The 18,883-nt window shown below is 48.4% G+C and overlaps 1 protein-coding gene across 9 annotated transcripts in view; it reads right to left on the reverse strand.

The window, feature by feature from the left end:
* SPICE1 (spindle and centriole associated protein 1) overlaps positions 1 to 18,883 on the reverse strand; it is a 1,365,450-nt gene that overhangs the window by 993,871 nt on the left and 352,696 nt on the right. For all 9 annotated transcript variants that reach the window (XM_069635857.1, XM_069635859.1, XM_069635855.1 and 6 more), the window contains one exon: positions 3,176 to 3,321. In XM_069635857.1, the coding sequence (XP_069491958.1) occupies positions 3,176 to 3,321 (146 nt within the window). The remainder of the gene's footprint in view (positions 1 to 3,175; positions 3,322 to 18,883) is intronic.

Here is an 18,883-nt window from a genome sequence, read left to right on the forward strand (position 1 = left end):
TGGATATATCAGGTGGGTTCAGTTGTTATACAGCACCCCGGTGGCGAGAGTTAAAACAGGATCCATAATCTCAAATACTTGGCAACTCAGCAGGGGGACCAGACAGGGATGCCCCTGGTCGCCCATGCTATACATTCTGGCATTAGAGCCGCTGGCAATATGTCTGAGGCAACAATATGGGGAGGTGGGGATTAGTACAGTAAGTGGTAGACACCTGGTATCGCTGTAGGCAGATGACATGCTCCTTTATCTGCGCTATCCGGAGGAGAACTTACAGTATGTGCTAGAGGTGATAGACCGATATGCCACCCTCTCTGGCATATCGGTGAACCCTAGGAAGTCTAGTCTGTTCCCCTTGGGTAGATACAAGAATGTCCCGTTACAGAGGCTGCCTAGCCTGCCAATACCATGGCAGACTGAGACATTTAGGTATTTGGGAGTAAATATTTACCACAGGATCGAGGCGGAGCACCAACATAACACAGAGAAAGCAATAGAGGGGGTCAAGAACAGCATGGTGTTTTGGTCCAGATTGCCCCTGACCATGATGGGGAGAGCGGCCTTGCTTAAGATGGTGGTCCTGCCCAGACTCCTGGACTTTTGTGAATGTCCCGTTTTTGATTCCCAGAAGCCTATTTGTGAGACTTCATAGCGTGTGCAGGGGCTTCATATGGGGTAACTCCAGGAACAGAGTGGCCCTGTGGAAACTCCAGAACCCATGTGACATGGGGGGCATAGGCCTGCCAAATTTTGAGCTTTATTATCTGGCGGGGCAGCTCCTGTATGTGGCCAGGTGGCTGTCGACTGAAGACTCTGCGGAAGCCAGGCTTCTGCGGGAAGACTCGGCCCCATACTTTTTGAATGAGGTGGTGTGGTTACAAAAGAACAAACTGGTGGGAAGAGGGCGGCTGTTGAGACTGGGCTGGGAGGTTTGGCGCAGAATGTGGAGAATGATGGGTGACAGAGCCGTTCTCTCAGCAGGCCCCGCTAGTGGCACTATGCGGGAACGACTCACAACTGTTCGAAGCGGTCCGTAGATATTGGGAACCGGTGGGCCTGGCCACCCTTGGGGACATATGGCAGGAAGGGGAGGCATTGGAATTTCAGAGGTTGCAAGAAGAGACAGGGGTGCATAGAGGCCAGTATATAACCTACGCTAGGCTCATGAAACGGGTAAGGGAGAGATGGCCGGAGACAGTGCTAGCGGATGACCCTGATGCCTCCCTGGAAATGATGTATGATGTTTCGGAGGGCGGGCACGAGAGATCTAGAATGTACGAGCTTCTAAGAGCAAAGGTAGGGAAGGAGCTGCTTCAATTGAGGCAGGACTGGGAGGAGGAAGTAGGAGGACCCATGACAGATGGGCAATGGGAGAGAGCCCAAAAGGTACCATAAAAAGGTATCCCGGAATGAGAGACTCGAACAACTCCAATTGTATGTCACTCACAGGGCTTATTTGACTCCCGGGAAAACTGCAAGGTTTGGAGGCTCGGCTACGCAGAAATGCCCCAGGTGTGGGGAGGTGGAAGCGGGGCTGCTACACATTTTCTGGACTTGCCCGGAGGTGCACAGATTTTGGGACGAGATTAAAACTAAATTGGCTGGTAGGGGAGTGGCGCTGGACGTGGGATCAGCTTGGCCATGCATGCTCGGGATTTTTCCCAGGCCACGGGATTTAAAGCACATAAGCAAAATGAAGGACTTAGCCTACATCCTAGCCTAGCGCATGGTCGCAATGGGTTGGAAGGCAGCCCACAGACCCATGGTGGAGCTATGGTGGACGGACCTCCTCAGATGGGCGGAGGCGGAATCCGTAGTTTGGCTTGAAGCGGTTACTAGGGGGGGTGAGGAGGAAGTAGGGCCCTTGTTGGCCTGGCGGCAATTGGTGACCTCTATGGCAAACCCTCACCAAGACAATAGCGAATCAGAGGACTCTGATGAGTGCACAAGCACTGCGATACCTGATAATGCTCCCATAGATGACATGAGTGAGCCGGCTCTAGTTTGTGGGGTGGGAGGAGGGAGGATGAATAATTATACTGTATAATGTGATGGTTTGATGCTGATTATGTACGTCCTAAACAGTTGTAATGTGTGTTATTTTGTTTGGTTTTATTGAAAATAAAAAATAAATAAAAAATAAATAAATTTAAAAAAAGCTTTTGTGAACAAACCTCACGCGGATGGGGACAGGAAAGGGTCTGTAACATGGTGAATTGCGAGGGCGAACTTAAATGGCCGAGTGGTGTAGATGATTTTTAGAAATGGCCTGACTGAGCGATTTAGAACAGTCAACCGCCCTACTTGGCCAGGGAGGAAACCATTGTTCCCAGCATTTTAATAAAACTCTTAATGTTTGATTTTGCTCTATAACATCTTATCTTCAATTCCCTCTTCATTCTCTCCCCAAAAGATGGCGGTGGGGTAGGGGACCCGAGGTTCAAAATAATATACTAACTAAGCAAAGAGTGGGGGTATAGTCTGTAGTGGCTTCAAGGTGTCGTTATGCTTAGGGCACACACTTGCTATGTTCTTCTCAATTCTGTGGCCAGTACAGGAATGCTTTGCTTGCTCAAATCTAAAAACTAGGAAAGAGAATCATGTACACGCAGGATATGTTCTTTATAATGTATTGGTCATTTGTTGGGCGCATATAAAATTAGCAAAACTGTTTTAAAGCGCCTACAGAGCAACAGGGTGGGGACAGGGAAAGGTAGGCAATGAATTTAAAAAAATGAAAATAAATTCAGAGTCAAACAAATAATGAGAATAAAATGGAGGGGAGACAAACCTACTATGCCTTGCGAGTGTTCAGAATGTGCAAGTGCAGAGGGATGTGGGTAAGGGATAGGTGCTGTTGTGCTCATGGCAAAGTGCTAAGGGTGAAGTGCTAAGAAGAGGATAAGACTGAAGAGCAGAATAGGGTAGGAGAAATGAGCAGCAACAAATCCAGTAATTTTACCTTTGGTTTGCAAAATCTTTGATTCATAGCATTTTTATTTTTGAATTAACCATTTATTCAGAGAATTTTCAACATGGTTTTGGGATCTAATAGGCTTTAGCACAGTTAACATGTACCGGTTTGAAAAACAGCAGCAGAAATGGCATGATACGTTACACAGTGAGCTAACAAACTTTGCTACCATGTGTAATTTTAAAGACTTGTAAAGCTAACCTGTCTCTCCAGATGATGCTGGTTCAGCTGGTTTTGTTGGAGTGACTAGGCTCAGCACAGATGACCTGGTAGATACTTGTGACTGATTATCTTCCTGGAGCTGTGCTGCCAACATAGAATTCTCTTCTTGCAGAAAGTGGAGCATCCTAAATTAAAAAAGCAACACAATGTACCATTGATATATGACATTTATAACGCGCCTGTATACTAGTGTTCGGAGATGCGACAAGGAGGGGGGAAAAAAAGGGAGGACAAAACAACGATCTTACTAGGCCTTGTGACATTCAGATTGCGCAAGTGCGGGTAAGAGGGAGGGGAGAAGTGCAGACAACTCAATAAGTGCAGCCAGCCGGGTGGCTCATAAGCGCAGAGAGAAGGGATTGTAGGTTTGCAGGTACAGACCCTTATGTGCAGGGGGGAGCTCAGAGGCAGTGCAAGGGCAACTGGACATGCAGCAGCCTAGGCCCAAGTTCAGAGGGTAGCCAGGTGACCAGTGCGCAAAGCAGTCAGGGACATCAGCAGGGGAGGGGAAGAGAAAAAGCGGAAGTGAAAAGGAAGGTTGCGAGTTGCTTCCGGAAACGGAGGGGGTTCTGCTCAAGTTTCAGAGAGGCAGTTAGGCTGTTCCAGATGGAGGCCCCAGCCGAGGAGAGAGATCTGCCCCCACTCTCTGCTTGGAGAAGCATCTGAGCCTCGGAGAGTTGGAGGTGGATGAGCAGAGCTCGGGAAGGAAGATGTTTAGGAAGAGAAGGTTGGAGGTAGTGCGGCCCCATGCCCCAGAAAGCCTTGTGAACGATGCAAAGGGTCTTGAACTTGATCCTTGGAGCCAAAGTGAAGAGATTTCAGAGCTTGAGAGATATGATCCCTATGACCAGGGCTCGTGGGACAATGAACTTCTGGGGGAAGGTGAGAGAAGGAAGACTACCTCTGAGAAGGTGCAGTTCTTAGAGATGATGGAGATTGGAGGAGAAAAGGAGAGGGTGGAGTCGAAGATGACACCAAGGTTCTCCGCCTCACAGGAGGGAGCAGGAAGAGGGCCCAGAATGGGCAGCCAGAGAGAGGAACGGAGGGAGCAGGTGTACCAATGAGGAGGATCTCAGTCTTACTGGCATTAAGGCAGAGATAATTGGCAGCCCATCATTCCTGAATTGCGGCCAGGCAGTCTGGTATGAGAGGAGCAGAGGTGGCTGAGGGGAGCCTGAAAGAGAGCTGGGGGTCAACCGCATAATAGTGGAAATTGGAGCAGAAAGTAGCGATGCACCGGGCAAGAGGTGCCAGGTAGTGGTTGAAAAGCCAGGAAGAAAGGTTAGACTCCTACACCACAAAGTAGAAAGAGGTAGAAGAGAGGAAAGACCCCAGTTGGACCTGGGAGGGTCAGACAGTGAGAAAGGAGGTCAACCAGACAGCCTCATCAGTGATACCAAGGTTATCAGAGGCGATTGAGCATGGTGGCATGGTTGGCCATATTAAAAGCAGAGGAGAATGAGGACAGAAGGTAGATTAGAGTCAATGAATTTGATCAATTTAACTTGTAAAAACAATCACATTTCTTATCAGGTATTATCCCTGTGTATATTAGTTCATAAGTGTCCTTTCTATCGCATAGCAGGCAAAATGAGATAGAAAAGGCACATTATTTTTAACTGTTTACTGGCATTTGTAAGCAAGCAATGTTACAGTAATCACATTACAGTGGGTGCAAGTATGCATCTTGTCCACTGAATACATCTCGCCACAATAAGCAAACAAAACAAACAAAACAAAACAAGTCAAACAACTTAACGACATCCATGCATGTCATCCAGGTCTCATTATTGTCTCCATTACGGTCAGGTTTTGTGTAGAAATCAACAACATTAATCATATACACTTGGGCCCCAAGAGCAGAGTTCCCCCGCAATCAGGGGTAATTGGATCTGGTGGCAGAGTGGAATCCCGATCCCATCTCTTTAAATCATAGTTTAACTTGTGATGGGGTGTTCATGGTGGCATATCCTCCGAGGGGTGAAACCTATCCCAAACCAGTTGCTTCCATGTTTCATAAGTTCCCCCTGTAGCTGCATCTAAGCACTGTGCCGACCTGGCCCACACTCTTGTCTCAGGCTCAGTCCAAGCCTCAAAGTCCCTTAACCAGCGTGCATACTGAGGTCCCCCAGCCGATTTCCAGGACACAGCAATACAACGCTTAACAAGCCCACCTACATGCTTGTTCCACCCAGGCCCAGAGATCACGCACTTTAGTGCAATACCAAAACATGTGCACCAGATCAGCCCAGACACCAAAGACATGTTGATTGTTTACTTTTATCAAATTTGGCTACTTTACTAGGTGTCATAGGTGCAGTATAGCACATTTAATTTGATTAGTTTAAAGTAGGTGTTCCTGGACACCTCTTTGGGAAATTCGAGAATACGTTCCCCATTCCTGCCTGCCTCCCTCCCGACCCCCATCTCCATTCCCAGGATGCTTTTAGTGCAGAACTTCGGAGATTAGGTGTATCAGCTAGAACACCATACCGTCGGGACACCGGGCGCCAGCCGTCCTCCAGAGAGAACATCAAAACCAGCAGCCTAATTGCCTCCGGTTCCCAGACCATTTATGTTTAGCCACCTTCGCCATTCTCATATCGCAGGAACTGCCGCCCGGTAAGTCCAGTCTGCTCAACACTAGCGATCAGGCGAGTAAGGGCAGGCCAGTTTCATTAATTTCAGTGTTCTATGCCACACCTTTCTGCCCAGGCTAATTAGGAATGGTGTAGTGTCCAGGCAGTTCTGTGGCAGCCACAAAGCTGCTCTTAGGTGGACAGGGGCCACTAGCCGCTGTAGCAGTAGCAACTCAGATGTGACCTCTTCCGATAGCCACTTCGTTACATGACTGAGCTGTGCCACTAGATAATAACACTCCAGATTCGGAAGTTGCACACCACCCTTATATGGCAAACACAATTGCCAGGGCCATCCTATGTCGGACAGTGTCCCATAAGAAACCTCTCCAATAAGCAAAAAAAGGAGGCATTAATGTAGTAATGGACATTGGTAAAGAAGTACAAGAATCTAGGTAACAATCATCTTTACAATCGGTACCCTGCCCATTAGCGAAAGTGGGAGCCTAGAGCAAAAAAAAGACATTGACCTTCTCAGCCCTGGTAACACACCAAGTGTGTGTGTGTGTGTGTGTGTGTGTGTGTCTGTCTTCAGGCATGTGCGTGATGTGTACAACCAGGTAGTAGAAGGCCTCCACCTCGACCCTACGGAGTTCAGCCAGTGGGAAGGTGCAGGACTTCTTGTTAAAGGATATCCCAGACAATTTAGCAATATTATCCAATACTTCCATGATTCGTAGGTTGCTGCAGCTACCCCATATATAGCAGAACATCATTTGCAAATAATGAAATTAAGTGTCTCGCGCGGCCAACCCAGACACCCGCCTCCAACAGTTATTGCTGTAGGTAAACCGCAAGCAGCTCCAGTGCCAGCACATACAACATTGGCGATAGCGGGCATCCCTGCTGTGTTCCTCTCTGAATGTGCCAAGCCTCCAACACCTGCCTCCCAGATTGGACCCTGGCAATCGGTGACGCATACAAGCTCTTTACCCATCTCAGAAACTGTACACCAAACCCTTGCAAAGTTGCAAACAGCCATTCCCTATAAAGGGAATCAAAGGCTTTAATTCGATCTAGCGATACCAACACACACGTTCAGGGCCTTGATTGTCTGTGCAATAATGTGCTGCAGTCAGCGCAAATTTAGGGCAGTGCTTTGTCCAGGGATCAAGCCTCTCTGGTCGCTATGTATCAAGCCGCGCAATCACCCTGCAAAGTCGTCCTGCCAGCATTGTTAGTATTTTCACATCATAATTTATCATTGCTACGGGCCGATACGATTTGCATTTGTCAGTGGGTTTCCTGAGTTTAGGCATCAGGACCACCAGGGTTTCCCGCATACTTGCCGGTAGCATACCCTTGGTGTAAGCTTCCTCATAAACCTTGAGCAACACAGGAGCCAGCGTAGAATTATATGTTTTGTCAAATTCGGGAATAGTCAGTCGCTTCCGGGAGCTTTGCTTGTAACAAGTGAAGCAATCGCATCCCTCGCTTCCTCTACAGTGACGGGCTGATCTAATGTGGCCTGCTGCTCGCTCTTTAGTTTGGGAAGAGCCATCAGCGAAAGGGCTTCCTTTAGATCCTCTTGGGGGACCAGTTCCTCATGACTATACAGTCTGGAGTAAAACCTGCAAAAGATACTATTAATTCCCGATTGTTCCCTGCATATGTTCCAATCTTCTCTCAACGCAGTGGTCAGGTGTCTGGGATGTTCCCGCCTACACAGCCACCCTAAAATCCTCCCAGGCCTATCCCCTTCTGCATGCGCTCTGGTGGTTTTGGTGGCATGGTCAAACCTGGACAAACTTTCGCACGCTTCAAGGCAGCGGTACCAGGCTTTAACCAGCCTCTCAACGCGCTGTTGCAGACCCACATTTCGGGCCTACAGATCTTGGATCTCGTCCTCCAGAGTTTCCAGTTCAGCCCTCAGTGTTCTTCTGATACCCCCGGAACTAGCAATTATGTCACCCCTGAACACGACTTTCAGGGTTTCCCATACAATGCCCCATTCCTTCACACTGCCCACATTGTGCTCCAGGAACTCTGCCAACGTCTTCTGCAATTTGTCTCTGAAGACTTGGTCAGTCAGTGCATCCGATGGCATACGCCACATCGGGATAAGGGGTCGCGGACTCCTTAGGTTCCAAGCAACCACCAGAGGGGAGTGGTCCGAGATTGTCTGCCCCAAATATTCTGCCCCACATATATCAGCCATCTGACTACACCCAACAAAGATTTAATCAATCCTGGTATGCAGGGCATTCAGTGAAGAATAGGTGTAGCTGCTACCCTCAGGCTTCAGCTCTCAACATGCATCCACCAAATCCAAATTGGTTAGGGCCCCATTAAGTGCAGAAGATGCAGATGACGGCCCTCCCTTGGGAACTGAGGATCTGTCAAGCATGGGATCCCTGGCACAATTAAAATCGCCTCTACATCGAAGAAGAAAAAAAAAAAAACACCTCCTGTGGTGTGCCACCTGGGAACCAAGTGTGTGAACATGGGTTGGTATTGCATGGTTCGGGAAGTAAGAATTATGCACACTCAGTGTTGTCAATGTGACCCTGCAGGATAAGGTACCTCCCCTCCTTGTCAGCCTCCAACTGCAGTCTCTGGAACGGCAAAGTGTCAATCACACGCAAGAGTGTTCGTTCAGGCGGGCATTTTTCACATAACATGCACAACACAACAAAGGTTTCCGAATCAGACATGTCCAGTGAGTCATTCTACAGGACACAGCCACCAGTCCCATACCTCTTTTTTACCACCCCCCAGGTGGCTCCCAACAACAGGTAATGCTATATAAGTGCTCAGGTGACAGTCTCCAGCTCGTGTGACCCAACTCGAAGATGGTGCCCAGGGGTGTCAAGTATTAGGTTCGTCTCCACTGGTCAGGTTGTTGTGTTCCAGCCACATATTAGCGGCTGCAGGCGTTAAAAGGAAATGCGCCCTGCCATTATAAATGATTTTGAGCCTGGGTATATATATTAGCGTGTATTTAATGTTTTGGTGCCTGAACCTCGGCTTGACCGGCACAAAGGAGTCCCTGGCCCTCTGGACCGCCGTTGTGTAGTCTGGGTAAATGCCAACTTTGGAGGATCTCCCCGCCTTCCCTTGAGTGTTTCAACATCACCTCCCTATCTTGGGAGTTAAAAATCTTCGCAATGAGAAGTCTGGGGTGCGAGCGCGGCGGGGGCTGCTTCTGTAGCGAGGGATGAGATGCTCGACCGCAAAGCCCTGCGATAGGTTCCAAGGGCCTATTTTCTGCTGCAATAAGTTCTCAACATATTGAGTGGGGTCCGAGCCCTGTACACCTTCCGGGAGCCCAAGTAGCCAAATATTGTTCCGCCGAGCCCTCCCCTCGGCGTCCTCAGCCCGCATCTCAAAAGGCATTATTCCTCCTCGCCAGGTCACAAACTCGAGTCACCAGCTCTTCAGTAGAATCCCTGGTTTCCTTGAGCTCTGTCTCAACTGTCATCACCCTTTCAGCCAGTTGCCTCACGTCCTGACGTAGCAGTTGAACATCTCTGACCTCCTCAATTCATGTCTCTAGTGAGGATTTCAGCGCCACTATTGCAGTCAGTAGCAGATATTCCTGAGAGCCTGCGCCAGATACAGGTGCCTCAATTTGCGCTGCCAATGCATGGGATGGTTCGCAGGTCTTGCTCGTATTGGCAAACAATCCATGATTGTGGTCTTTCCCTTGCTTTTGGTCGGGGACATTATTGCAGGGTGGATCAAAGCCAACAGGGATTCAAAATTCAATGGAAATCCTGGCGCACAGTCAGCAGCAGCAAATAACCCAGAAACCCACAGTTTGGGGGGGGTGAAGGGGGGACTCAGCACAGGCTCCAGCTCCCTCAAGGCCAATTATGTGTATGCTCCCTGGCCCAGCACTGTCAGCGCAGCAGCAAACTGTAGTTGTTCACTCAGTGTCCTACCAAGATCAGCGCTGTGCATGCTTGGCAGTTAATTTGTAGCCTTTCCAGCATGCCACACTTAATCGCCCATCCAAGGGCTTATGCTGCATGTACCAAATGGACAAAACAGGTGAGCGACGCCAGCCATCAGGCTAGCTGCCCCGCACTCACGATTGTAGGTCCACTCTTCTAGGTACCCGAGGCACAGTCTGCTGCGGGCGCCAGATCCTAGCCTCCAGCGCATCAGAGTATATCAGCCACGAGATCAGAGTGCAGGTCTTACAGTCCATCTTCTCACGTCATTTGCTGGAAAGGACCAAGGCAGTCCCACCGAAAGCACCCCTCCCTCTGTGGCTGCTCGCCTTTACGTCAGCGCCAGGGGGTGTCTTCTTGCATATGTAGTTTAAACTCCTAAGTGCTGACACATCAAGGCCAGCCGGCTCGCATAATAATCCTTGTTTCACTTCCAGTGTTCAGTGCATATGTACCCCAGAGGCCCAGTCATCACATAGGTTGGGTAGCAGTGCCCGTTTATTCCACTCCTACTGTGTTCTTCTCCAGGTAGGACAGGCTCCAGGGGTCAGTGTCAATCAACAGCACTGTAGGCGCCCCACTGTTAGGCGCCAATTTGCGATCTCTTCGGTCCCAGCCGTGAGACAGGAGCAGTGTCTGACCAGTGTGTGTCGCAGCATGGGCTTCAGTCCAGCAGCCGCCAGCCCCCGCCCCTAGGGGGTCAGCTTAGGCAGTGTGTGCGCACACGAGGAAGGGAAATCTCCAGGCACCCAGCAGGCGAAGCAACAGCGTACTGGAGAGGTCTGTTGCAGATCCCCGCCGTGCCTGGTGGAACACACCGGGTCTCCTCAAGTATGCCGGGTACTCCCTCACTCACTCACTCACTTTTGCCAGGGCCGCTACTCCAGTGCCAGGCGCCCGTTGCCGTGACTTTGCGCCCTCTCCGCATGGTCCGATCCGCAGAGGAGGGGCACTCAGGTGGTCTCTCCCTATGAGCTTGCTCATCGCGGCTCCAGGCAGGCTACTGCAGGCACAAGTATTTTATACAGAGAAAGAGGCTAATGTGGGTTTTAACGCCCACATAGTCAAGGCTGTGTAGGAAGACCGAACAGGACAGAATTAAATTCTGAATGTCCATTCCTGGTCAACTGTTCTGTCCCTGTGTAGCGCTGCTGGACCGCCTACAAAAACAGGGGAAAGAATAATAAGAGACACTAATATCTTCTAGATGTTATACACCATTCAGCCTTGTGTAAATGTGCCCTACAACCACTCTCTCCCCCTATGTGTATGCATGGGGAGAGGCCAATACCAGGTCTAAAAACAGTGCTTTTGTGATGAGGGGAACATCCATCCACTGGGTTGTATCCAAGTTTATTTGCCCAAGGATTGTTTGTCACACCCCATCACTGATTTTAAAAGGAATATCACAAAGTCAAGTTAGAATCTCTCTGAATTTGTGTTTAGACCAACAACAAAAAGACCAACATTACAACACTCTCCACTTTGCCAGATTCTAGATCTTTGTTATAGTATGGCAAGTGAAGGGTGGTAAAAATTGCTCATGTATAGAGAGTACATTTAGTATCTATCATGTGTAGCAATTACTGTCTACCGGTTTCAGCGCCTCATGTTTATTAAGGTCGCTTTCTTCAGGACAGTCTTTCTAAATATTAAGAACTATGTGCTCAGCAGCATTAAGCCTACCCAAAAGGGAAGACATCGCCCTGGCCAGACAGGCAGCCTACTGGCTCCCTGTTAAAGAACGCATCAGCTTCAAATTCTTCACCCTCACCCACAAATGCCTCTCCCGCACTGCTCTGTCTGATCTTGCTCAAACCTTATCCAAACCCACTCACTACAGACCGACCAGAACTCACTATACCAACCTTCTACACACACCCCTCATTAACAGATCCAAAGTGGGAGGATTAGGCTGCCCTTACTTAGCCCCTAAACTCTGGAACACCGTACCTACTGACATCAGAACTGAAAACTCTTCACCTTCCGGAAAAAACTGAAAACCTTCCTCTTCATGCCTTACTACTTGTTTTGTATATATGACTGCAAATGTTCATCAATCCTGTAACCAAGTATAAGTGCCTGTAACCAGCGCCACGATGCCGCCGGGCTGATGCGTGCTTAAAAGCGAATAAATATGCCAAAATACTCCTAGACATGTGGCTGGCTCAAGGATTAGTAAGACGACCACAGTGGTGAAGGGATAAATGGCCCGTCATGAAAATACCTGCATTGGGTGACATGTACCATCCATCTTTTCTTTGCCAAGTGAATTGCTGCTTCATGAATATGTGTGAAATAAGTGAATACATAATCAGAATATTATACCATGAACTCAATCTTTCACCTACTCAGAGGTGCACATGGATAACCCAACAAAGCAGAATAATGCCCCCCCCACTTCTCATCCCAAAGCTAATAGACATCCCCTGCTTCCACTTCTGAATATCCCTGCTCTGACATGCGATCGCCCATCTGGGTGAAGTGCTTTATGACTTAGGGACACTATATACTTTTAACAGAATCCTTGCATTTACCATTACCTTTGTGTACCAAAAAAAAAAAAAAAAAAAAAAAAAAAAAGTACCTTTAATCCTTTAAAGGGGAGGCGACAAAGTGAAAAACGATTCCAGGAAATGGTTGCATAAAGCTCTCCAGGGATTGCAGAGGCCAAAGGGCCAGCTCTAAAAAATAACAGGCCCCTATTCAGCAGGCTATGTTCGACTATGATGACTCTTTGCCAAAAGAACAGTCATGTGGGTTGAACTGCTTGGAAAAACATTCAGACACATTAAAGAAATTCAGACAGTGAACTTCAGGGCAATGGTTAGGGCGGCAGAACTGTGGTTATAAAAGAATACATGCTTAAAACCTTGCTTACCATCAAAAACATCTATTGCTACACAGAGAGGCAGCAACTCTTGAACCATGCAAACTGAAGTTCACAAATGACACTAGTCAAAAGGTCCTGTGAACTATAGAATTAAACACTGAGTCCGGGTCAGTTGGCTAAATATGCTGTCAGGCTTGTGGAGTTCTTTTGGGGATTTCCAAGACATATACACATAGTTACACCTACATCGGTTTACTTTGGTTCATTACTGTCTCTGGTGTGGTGGCAACCAAGTCAACAGTATTTTCTTCTCCATTGAAACATTACAGCTGGGCTCCAAGACGCCTCAAAATATCTTTAATATCCTGCCAGTCGAGTAACAATGTATCTACGCTACCTACGAGAAACGTAACTCTACCCACAAACCTGACGGCATAGCTTTTTTGCATTGAAGAAACACGGTGATGCACATGACAATGTTACCAGCAATGTGAATGTGCCCTTTCAATATTTCCATCCTCCTGGAACAATGAAACAATTTCCTATAGACGCCCGAGAGTACAACACCCCTCATAATATGAAGCACTATTAAGCAAGGCCAATAGGAGTGTTAAAATACATTTTGGTGACAGGCTAAAAGAGTTCGCAGTATATAAGGAGTACGAAGCAGAAGCAGACAGAGTGGTGGCATTTTAATGGCCGATAGCATTTTTTATAAAACAAAAAATGAAAATCTTTACCTTACCCTAAATTTAAGAGGGATTTCCCTGCCCCAAACAAAACTAAGGAAACTGTCAGAACATCCGTCAAAACAATAGTCCACCATTCTGTGTCCAAAATGCTGTGTATAATCTAGTACTGCCACAAAGAAGATAGCTCCTTTTCTGGGAGAGGGATTGTGTTTCCGGCCCGGCTTCTCAAACCCTGTGGTTCCCCAAGCTGCGCCTCAGTGCCCCAACTGCCTTCTAAGGGTTCACCGGCTTTTCGTGGCGGCTTTCAGGTCTCTCGTGGTCTCAGTTCAGCGGCTTTGCTCTGTACTCGGGTAGAGTTTCTCCTGCATTCCAGTCCGCTCACTCTGCAGGAAAGCTCAGTCCTTCCTTCCGCCTCGACCACCACACAGCAGAACCCTTTCAGAAGTGCCTCTCATCGGGATGCCGTCTCCCTAAGCCTTTCTGCTCCGTGGATCTGCCTACAGCTCTCCGGTTCCTCAACCTGCGTTGAGGGGAAGACCACCATGATGCTCTACACCGAGTAGTTTTGAATGTCCCGGCAACAATACGGTTGTTACAACTAGAGCACCTAGCTGGGTTCCTCCAAGTAGTCCTCATCCTCTGGCCCTCTTCCTCGTCCCAGTACTTTGAGCCAGAGTCAAAGGGGGGTATTTAGGAACTTTCCTATTTGTCATATAAGGATTGTTCGTTTCAGCATGACAATAGGGTATGGAGGATTGGGGAGTTGGGTCCCAGCCTTGGATGGGTATGCAGGATACCATGTTCTCCCTGGAATATCAAGTCCATAGGGGAACACCCTTCCCATGGGATCCTCTCATATAGCCACCTCGAGGGGGTCTTCTGGACTGTGGCTGCACCACCCTGGCCACACGAGAAGGGGTTTCTCCTAGGGAAACGGGGCCAACATCCTGAGATTCGTCACAAATAGCTTGATGGTTCAAGTTAGGGCCAGAATAACTCAAAGCTATGGTTAGGGTAAATGACCCCCATACACAATAGACCATCAGCCTGGCCCAAGGCTAGGGTTAGATCGGGAGTTAGAGTTTGGACTTCTTAAAAAGGAGCACTAAACAGTGCAGGATGTGAATCCTCCCCGCAATGAGAAACAATGATGGACTCTCCCAGAATGGGAATAAAGCCAAGACAAGTGCGGGTGAGCGTAAATGGGAGTTTATCAATCAGAATAGGGCATGCAAAGAACTCTGCAAACTCCGAGAGCGCTCTGTCTGACAATAGCAAAGACAGGCGTATATATTTAGAAAAAACGTCATCAAAACCTACACACTATAGGGGGCACAAGTTCAATGTGATTGGGTGGCGACGACTAGCTATAAGTGCTGCTGTGATGTGGTTGGTCTTGGCTGGAGGACGTCACTGGTCAGCCTTGTGGGTTCGGCTGGGCCTGGCGGGTCAGCTGGGTCCATCTGGGCGGTGTTGTTGTGCCATTGTGGCCAGTGTCAGAGATGAATGTCTTTTCCTGACTTCTTTGCCCTAGGCCATGCACACCGCAGTCATTCAGTCATTTGCAATATTATCCTCTTTAGTAAATCTCCCAATAGGTTATGCTACAGGTTAATGCAACACAGGAGGAATGCACCTTGAGAGGGGTTTAATGGCGATTCATCCGTACATGGTTACCAGTGTCCTGTTGACCGGGTACCATAGGTCGTGGGGCTGGGTCTCAGGGCATGGGACAGACGGTACATGTCCTCCTGTCTTGTTAGAAGTCGTTATGATTGTGTTGCTGTAATGTTGCCATAATATTGGGTGTCCTAATTTTACAGGGGCCATTAACCTAAGGTGATCCGGTGGGTTGTGGGGTTTAAGAGAGGGCGCCTCTGGATTTGTGTATTCAGGCGGAGGTTTACTGCTGGGCTGTAAATAATGCAGGTGGCGGGCCGTGGCCTTGGGTGCTGCAGAGGGAACTACAAATCTTTGAAGCGGCTCCAGCCTAGTTGGGGGAGGTGGAGCAGCGCGGCGCGGCCCTTTGCTCTCTCGTCTGGCAGGCTTCGCAGGGAGGGAGGGGGAATGGCCTTGCACATATTCACAAAAGGTATCTTCCTCGTGTGTTGCCGATTTTAGGTGAAAGCATCATAAACATTCGAATACTATACAATACTCATTGAATCATTCCAAAGCTTACATTTTAACTTCGCTAAATGCCTCTCAAATATAGCCAGTCAGAGCACATTATTTGTACACTATGTTTTAACAACTAAAACATTTTGTTATTTGCATATACATTTGCAGTAAGTGAGGTAGTAGTGAGGTTGGTGGAGCACATAGAAAACGACTCGCCACCGTACGTGACGGTAGTGGCACATAAGGGGCTTGGACATACACACATGAAGGGTGCATTCCCGCGCGTCCTTCACATGAGCCCTCAGTATGGTTGCATTTGTCTTTCTTTGCACTCTAGCAGCATTAGTTCGGTTATGGCGCGGGACCGTGGGGTGTAAACTTTTCAATGATACGCATAACAAATAACCCCCCGGGACGCTTCTACTATTTGTACATAACTGTAGTGGTGTGGGTGCTTCATTGCTAATGCCATGTAAACATGCATTCTACCATATTTATACATTTTACAGGTTTTCTTAATCAACGAGGTTTGTGGAGAAAATGCGCCTGTCGCAGGTAGTTTTGGCATTAGTATTTAGGAACTTTTGCTTTTCTCCGAGGGCCATTTTACAGTTCTTTTTTCCACCCAGGCTCTGCTGGCCGGGTCATGTTGGGAGCAGTGATACACTGCGGAAGGTGAAATGCTACAGTGTTGGTATCTTACACTAGCTCATGTCCGTCTTACTCGTGGGAACGGGCTCACAGCGGATCTGCCAGGGAGCTGTGATCACAGGGATAATTGAAACTCTCCAAAGGTGGGGGCCGCGCTGTAGTGCGCCGAGCTCACACCATCTTTATTAGACAAAATGATTTGAGGCCTAGCTAAATTCAATATGTTTGGGCAATGTCTTCAACAGGTGAGCCATCCACCACCTGGGCCCTGGTGGTAAGGAGGGTACGCCTGATGAGCCATGGCTCTCACCGGGGGAGGGGATGTAGGCAAGGGGGGGGTCTTTTGGACCAATCCTCCCCTACAGATGTTACCAGAAATATGGTTGTCTGCAAACTGATGCAGAATTATATCAATAGTAGTAAAAGTTCATGTGTTTAAGGAATGATATGATAGGTTATTTGTAACGCGCTTAATACCCAGAGGTTTCTAAGCGCAGACTTGGGGATCGAACCTCTGTTGCTCCGTGTCGCCTTGCTTCCAAGGCGAGCACGTTGCCCCCGTGCTATCCTCCCGAGACATATGCCTTATTGCACAACATCTCTGACCGAGGCATGTAGAAGGGGCTTCAGGCCACAAAATACTGTTGGTTCAATATGCACATGAAAGTGTATGAGCCAGGCCATTCATGAATATATATATGAGCCAGCTCCAAGCTAATAATACTTAAAGGGCAACAGTCCATGTATGTATTTTGAGGCTCAACATTGGATAACTCGTCTGCACCCTCCCCAGGGTAGAGGCTGAGCATGTTGTGGTCACAATAGCCAGGGATACCACAAGCACTGGGCTCCAATGCAGCTTTCCCTCCTCCCCAGTCCATCAGTTCCTATCGTCATATCGGAAAGGTAAAGAAAACAAGCCCCTAGGCCCCACGTCTGTGCTGACTTTCATTGTTCATACCGAATTCTTATAGTGTCTCTATCCATCTATATATTACATGTATGTAACTCTCAAACCTAGGGGTATCACAGCATTTGCTACAGAGTTACTAATAGGCAGGAACAAAAAGGTATGCACAAAAGGTAAGTGCATAAGTCATATTAGTTGAATAGCCAGGTTTTAACAGACTTTTTGAAGGAGGCATAGACAGAATAATTTCTGCCACCATCCATTCAAGTGAGTTAGTGTAACAAATTACATGAGGAATGGGTAAATGGAATTACTGTGCAACCACCCCAGCACTCCGCATAGGGTGGTGTGTGCTGGACCCAAAAAGTAAAGGTAAGTAAAACAGGGGTCATCTTGCTATTCTTGGTAACAGTAGTTCACCCAAGAACATGTAGTTGGAGAAATCCAAGGAACTCGGTGGCACTGCACAAAACGTGTTGCGTGTCACAATGCAAAAGAAGATGCCTATGGAGTTTACCAGACTCCATAAAACAGTAAGGCACATAGAAATCATGGTAAGGAAAACACATAAGTGAGAAAAAGGTCCCACTCACTCGGAAGTAAAAATTAAAAAGCCCCAAGTCCAGCAAAAGAGCTCGGGGTCTCCAAGGTTAAAGGGAATTGGCACAGAAATGACAACTGTCCCCAACAGTCAGGAAGTTACCACCTGGAGGTAAGCGTGGGTCTCTAAGGCCCTGTAATCTTTTGCCAGCCTGGTGGGGTAGTAATTGTTAAAAGTGCTTCTGTGCGCTGTGAATTCCTCCCTCCCTCCCTCTCCCCTCGGGACCGGCACTGTTCCCTCCTCCCTCCCACCCCTCTATCCCGATTGGCTAACCGCTGCTCTTAACACACATTCCCAGGGCCGCACTCTGCCTGGGCAGCCACAGCAGCTAAGGGCCCCAAGGCAAAGGGCGGCTCTTATAGCTGCAGCCCCAGACCATGTCTGCAGGTGTCAGCAGGGTTAGTAGCCATCCACTGACATAATTCAAGCCTACCTTCCCCTGCCCCAATCCCTCAGTGACACAATCATTCAGGCACTCTGTGCCCTCTTCACCTAGCTTTCGCTCAACGCACTGAGCTCAAGAGGGACCAGCGGTGCCCCCACCCGAGTCCCTGGGTGCATTGTAGTGCTCAGACAGCCCCCTAACAGCCAACAACGAGATGGTTGTAAAGGCATGGTCCCACCCGCAAACCGGCAGTAGCAGCATTGACCAGAAGCGCCATAAAGGGAACAGACTGCCGTCAACCAGCATTGACGGATAAGGTAGGAACAATTTACCCAGATATTACTATATGGAAGCTAGGCCCCTCTTCCACTATACAGGACTCTCAAATCTAGGTGTGTTCCCCATATCTGCCCATTATATTGTGAAACCTACTGTACTGTGAAATCTAGGCCATATCTCCATTTCCATAACCTTGAACCTCGACTCCAATACCCCCTGTGTCCTCATCTTATTTGATCCCTCTTCTGACTTTGACATGGTAAACCATGCCCATTCTGTTCAACCGTTTCCATGATAACCTGGGTATCACCAGGCTCTGGCTTGGCTGACCTCTTTCCTCTCCGATCGACCCTCCCAGGTCCAACTTGGGTCCTTCCACTCCTCTACCTCTAGTGTTCTCCAGGGGTCTAACCTCTCTCCCTGGCTGTTCAACCAATACCTGGCACTTCTTGCCTACCGCATTGCCGCTCTCTGCCCAATCTTTCAGTGCTATGCGGATGGCACGCAGCTCATTTTCAGGCTCCCTTCTCCATCTCACATTTCTGACTGTCTCGTCTGCTATACAAGAGTGGTGTGCCACCAATGATCTCTGCCTTAATGCCAGAAAGACAGATTCTCCTCATCGGCACATCTGCTCCCTCCTTTCCCATTGCGCTCTGGCCGGCCATTCTTGGCCCTCT

This window comes from Ambystoma mexicanum, chromosome 7p (assembly GCF_040938575.1).
Source record: "Ambystoma mexicanum isolate Mex_15411 chromosome 7p, UKY_AmexF1_1, whole genome shotgun sequence".
NCBI classification, from domain to species: Eukaryota; Metazoa; Chordata; class Amphibia; order Caudata; family Ambystomatidae; genus Ambystoma; species Ambystoma mexicanum.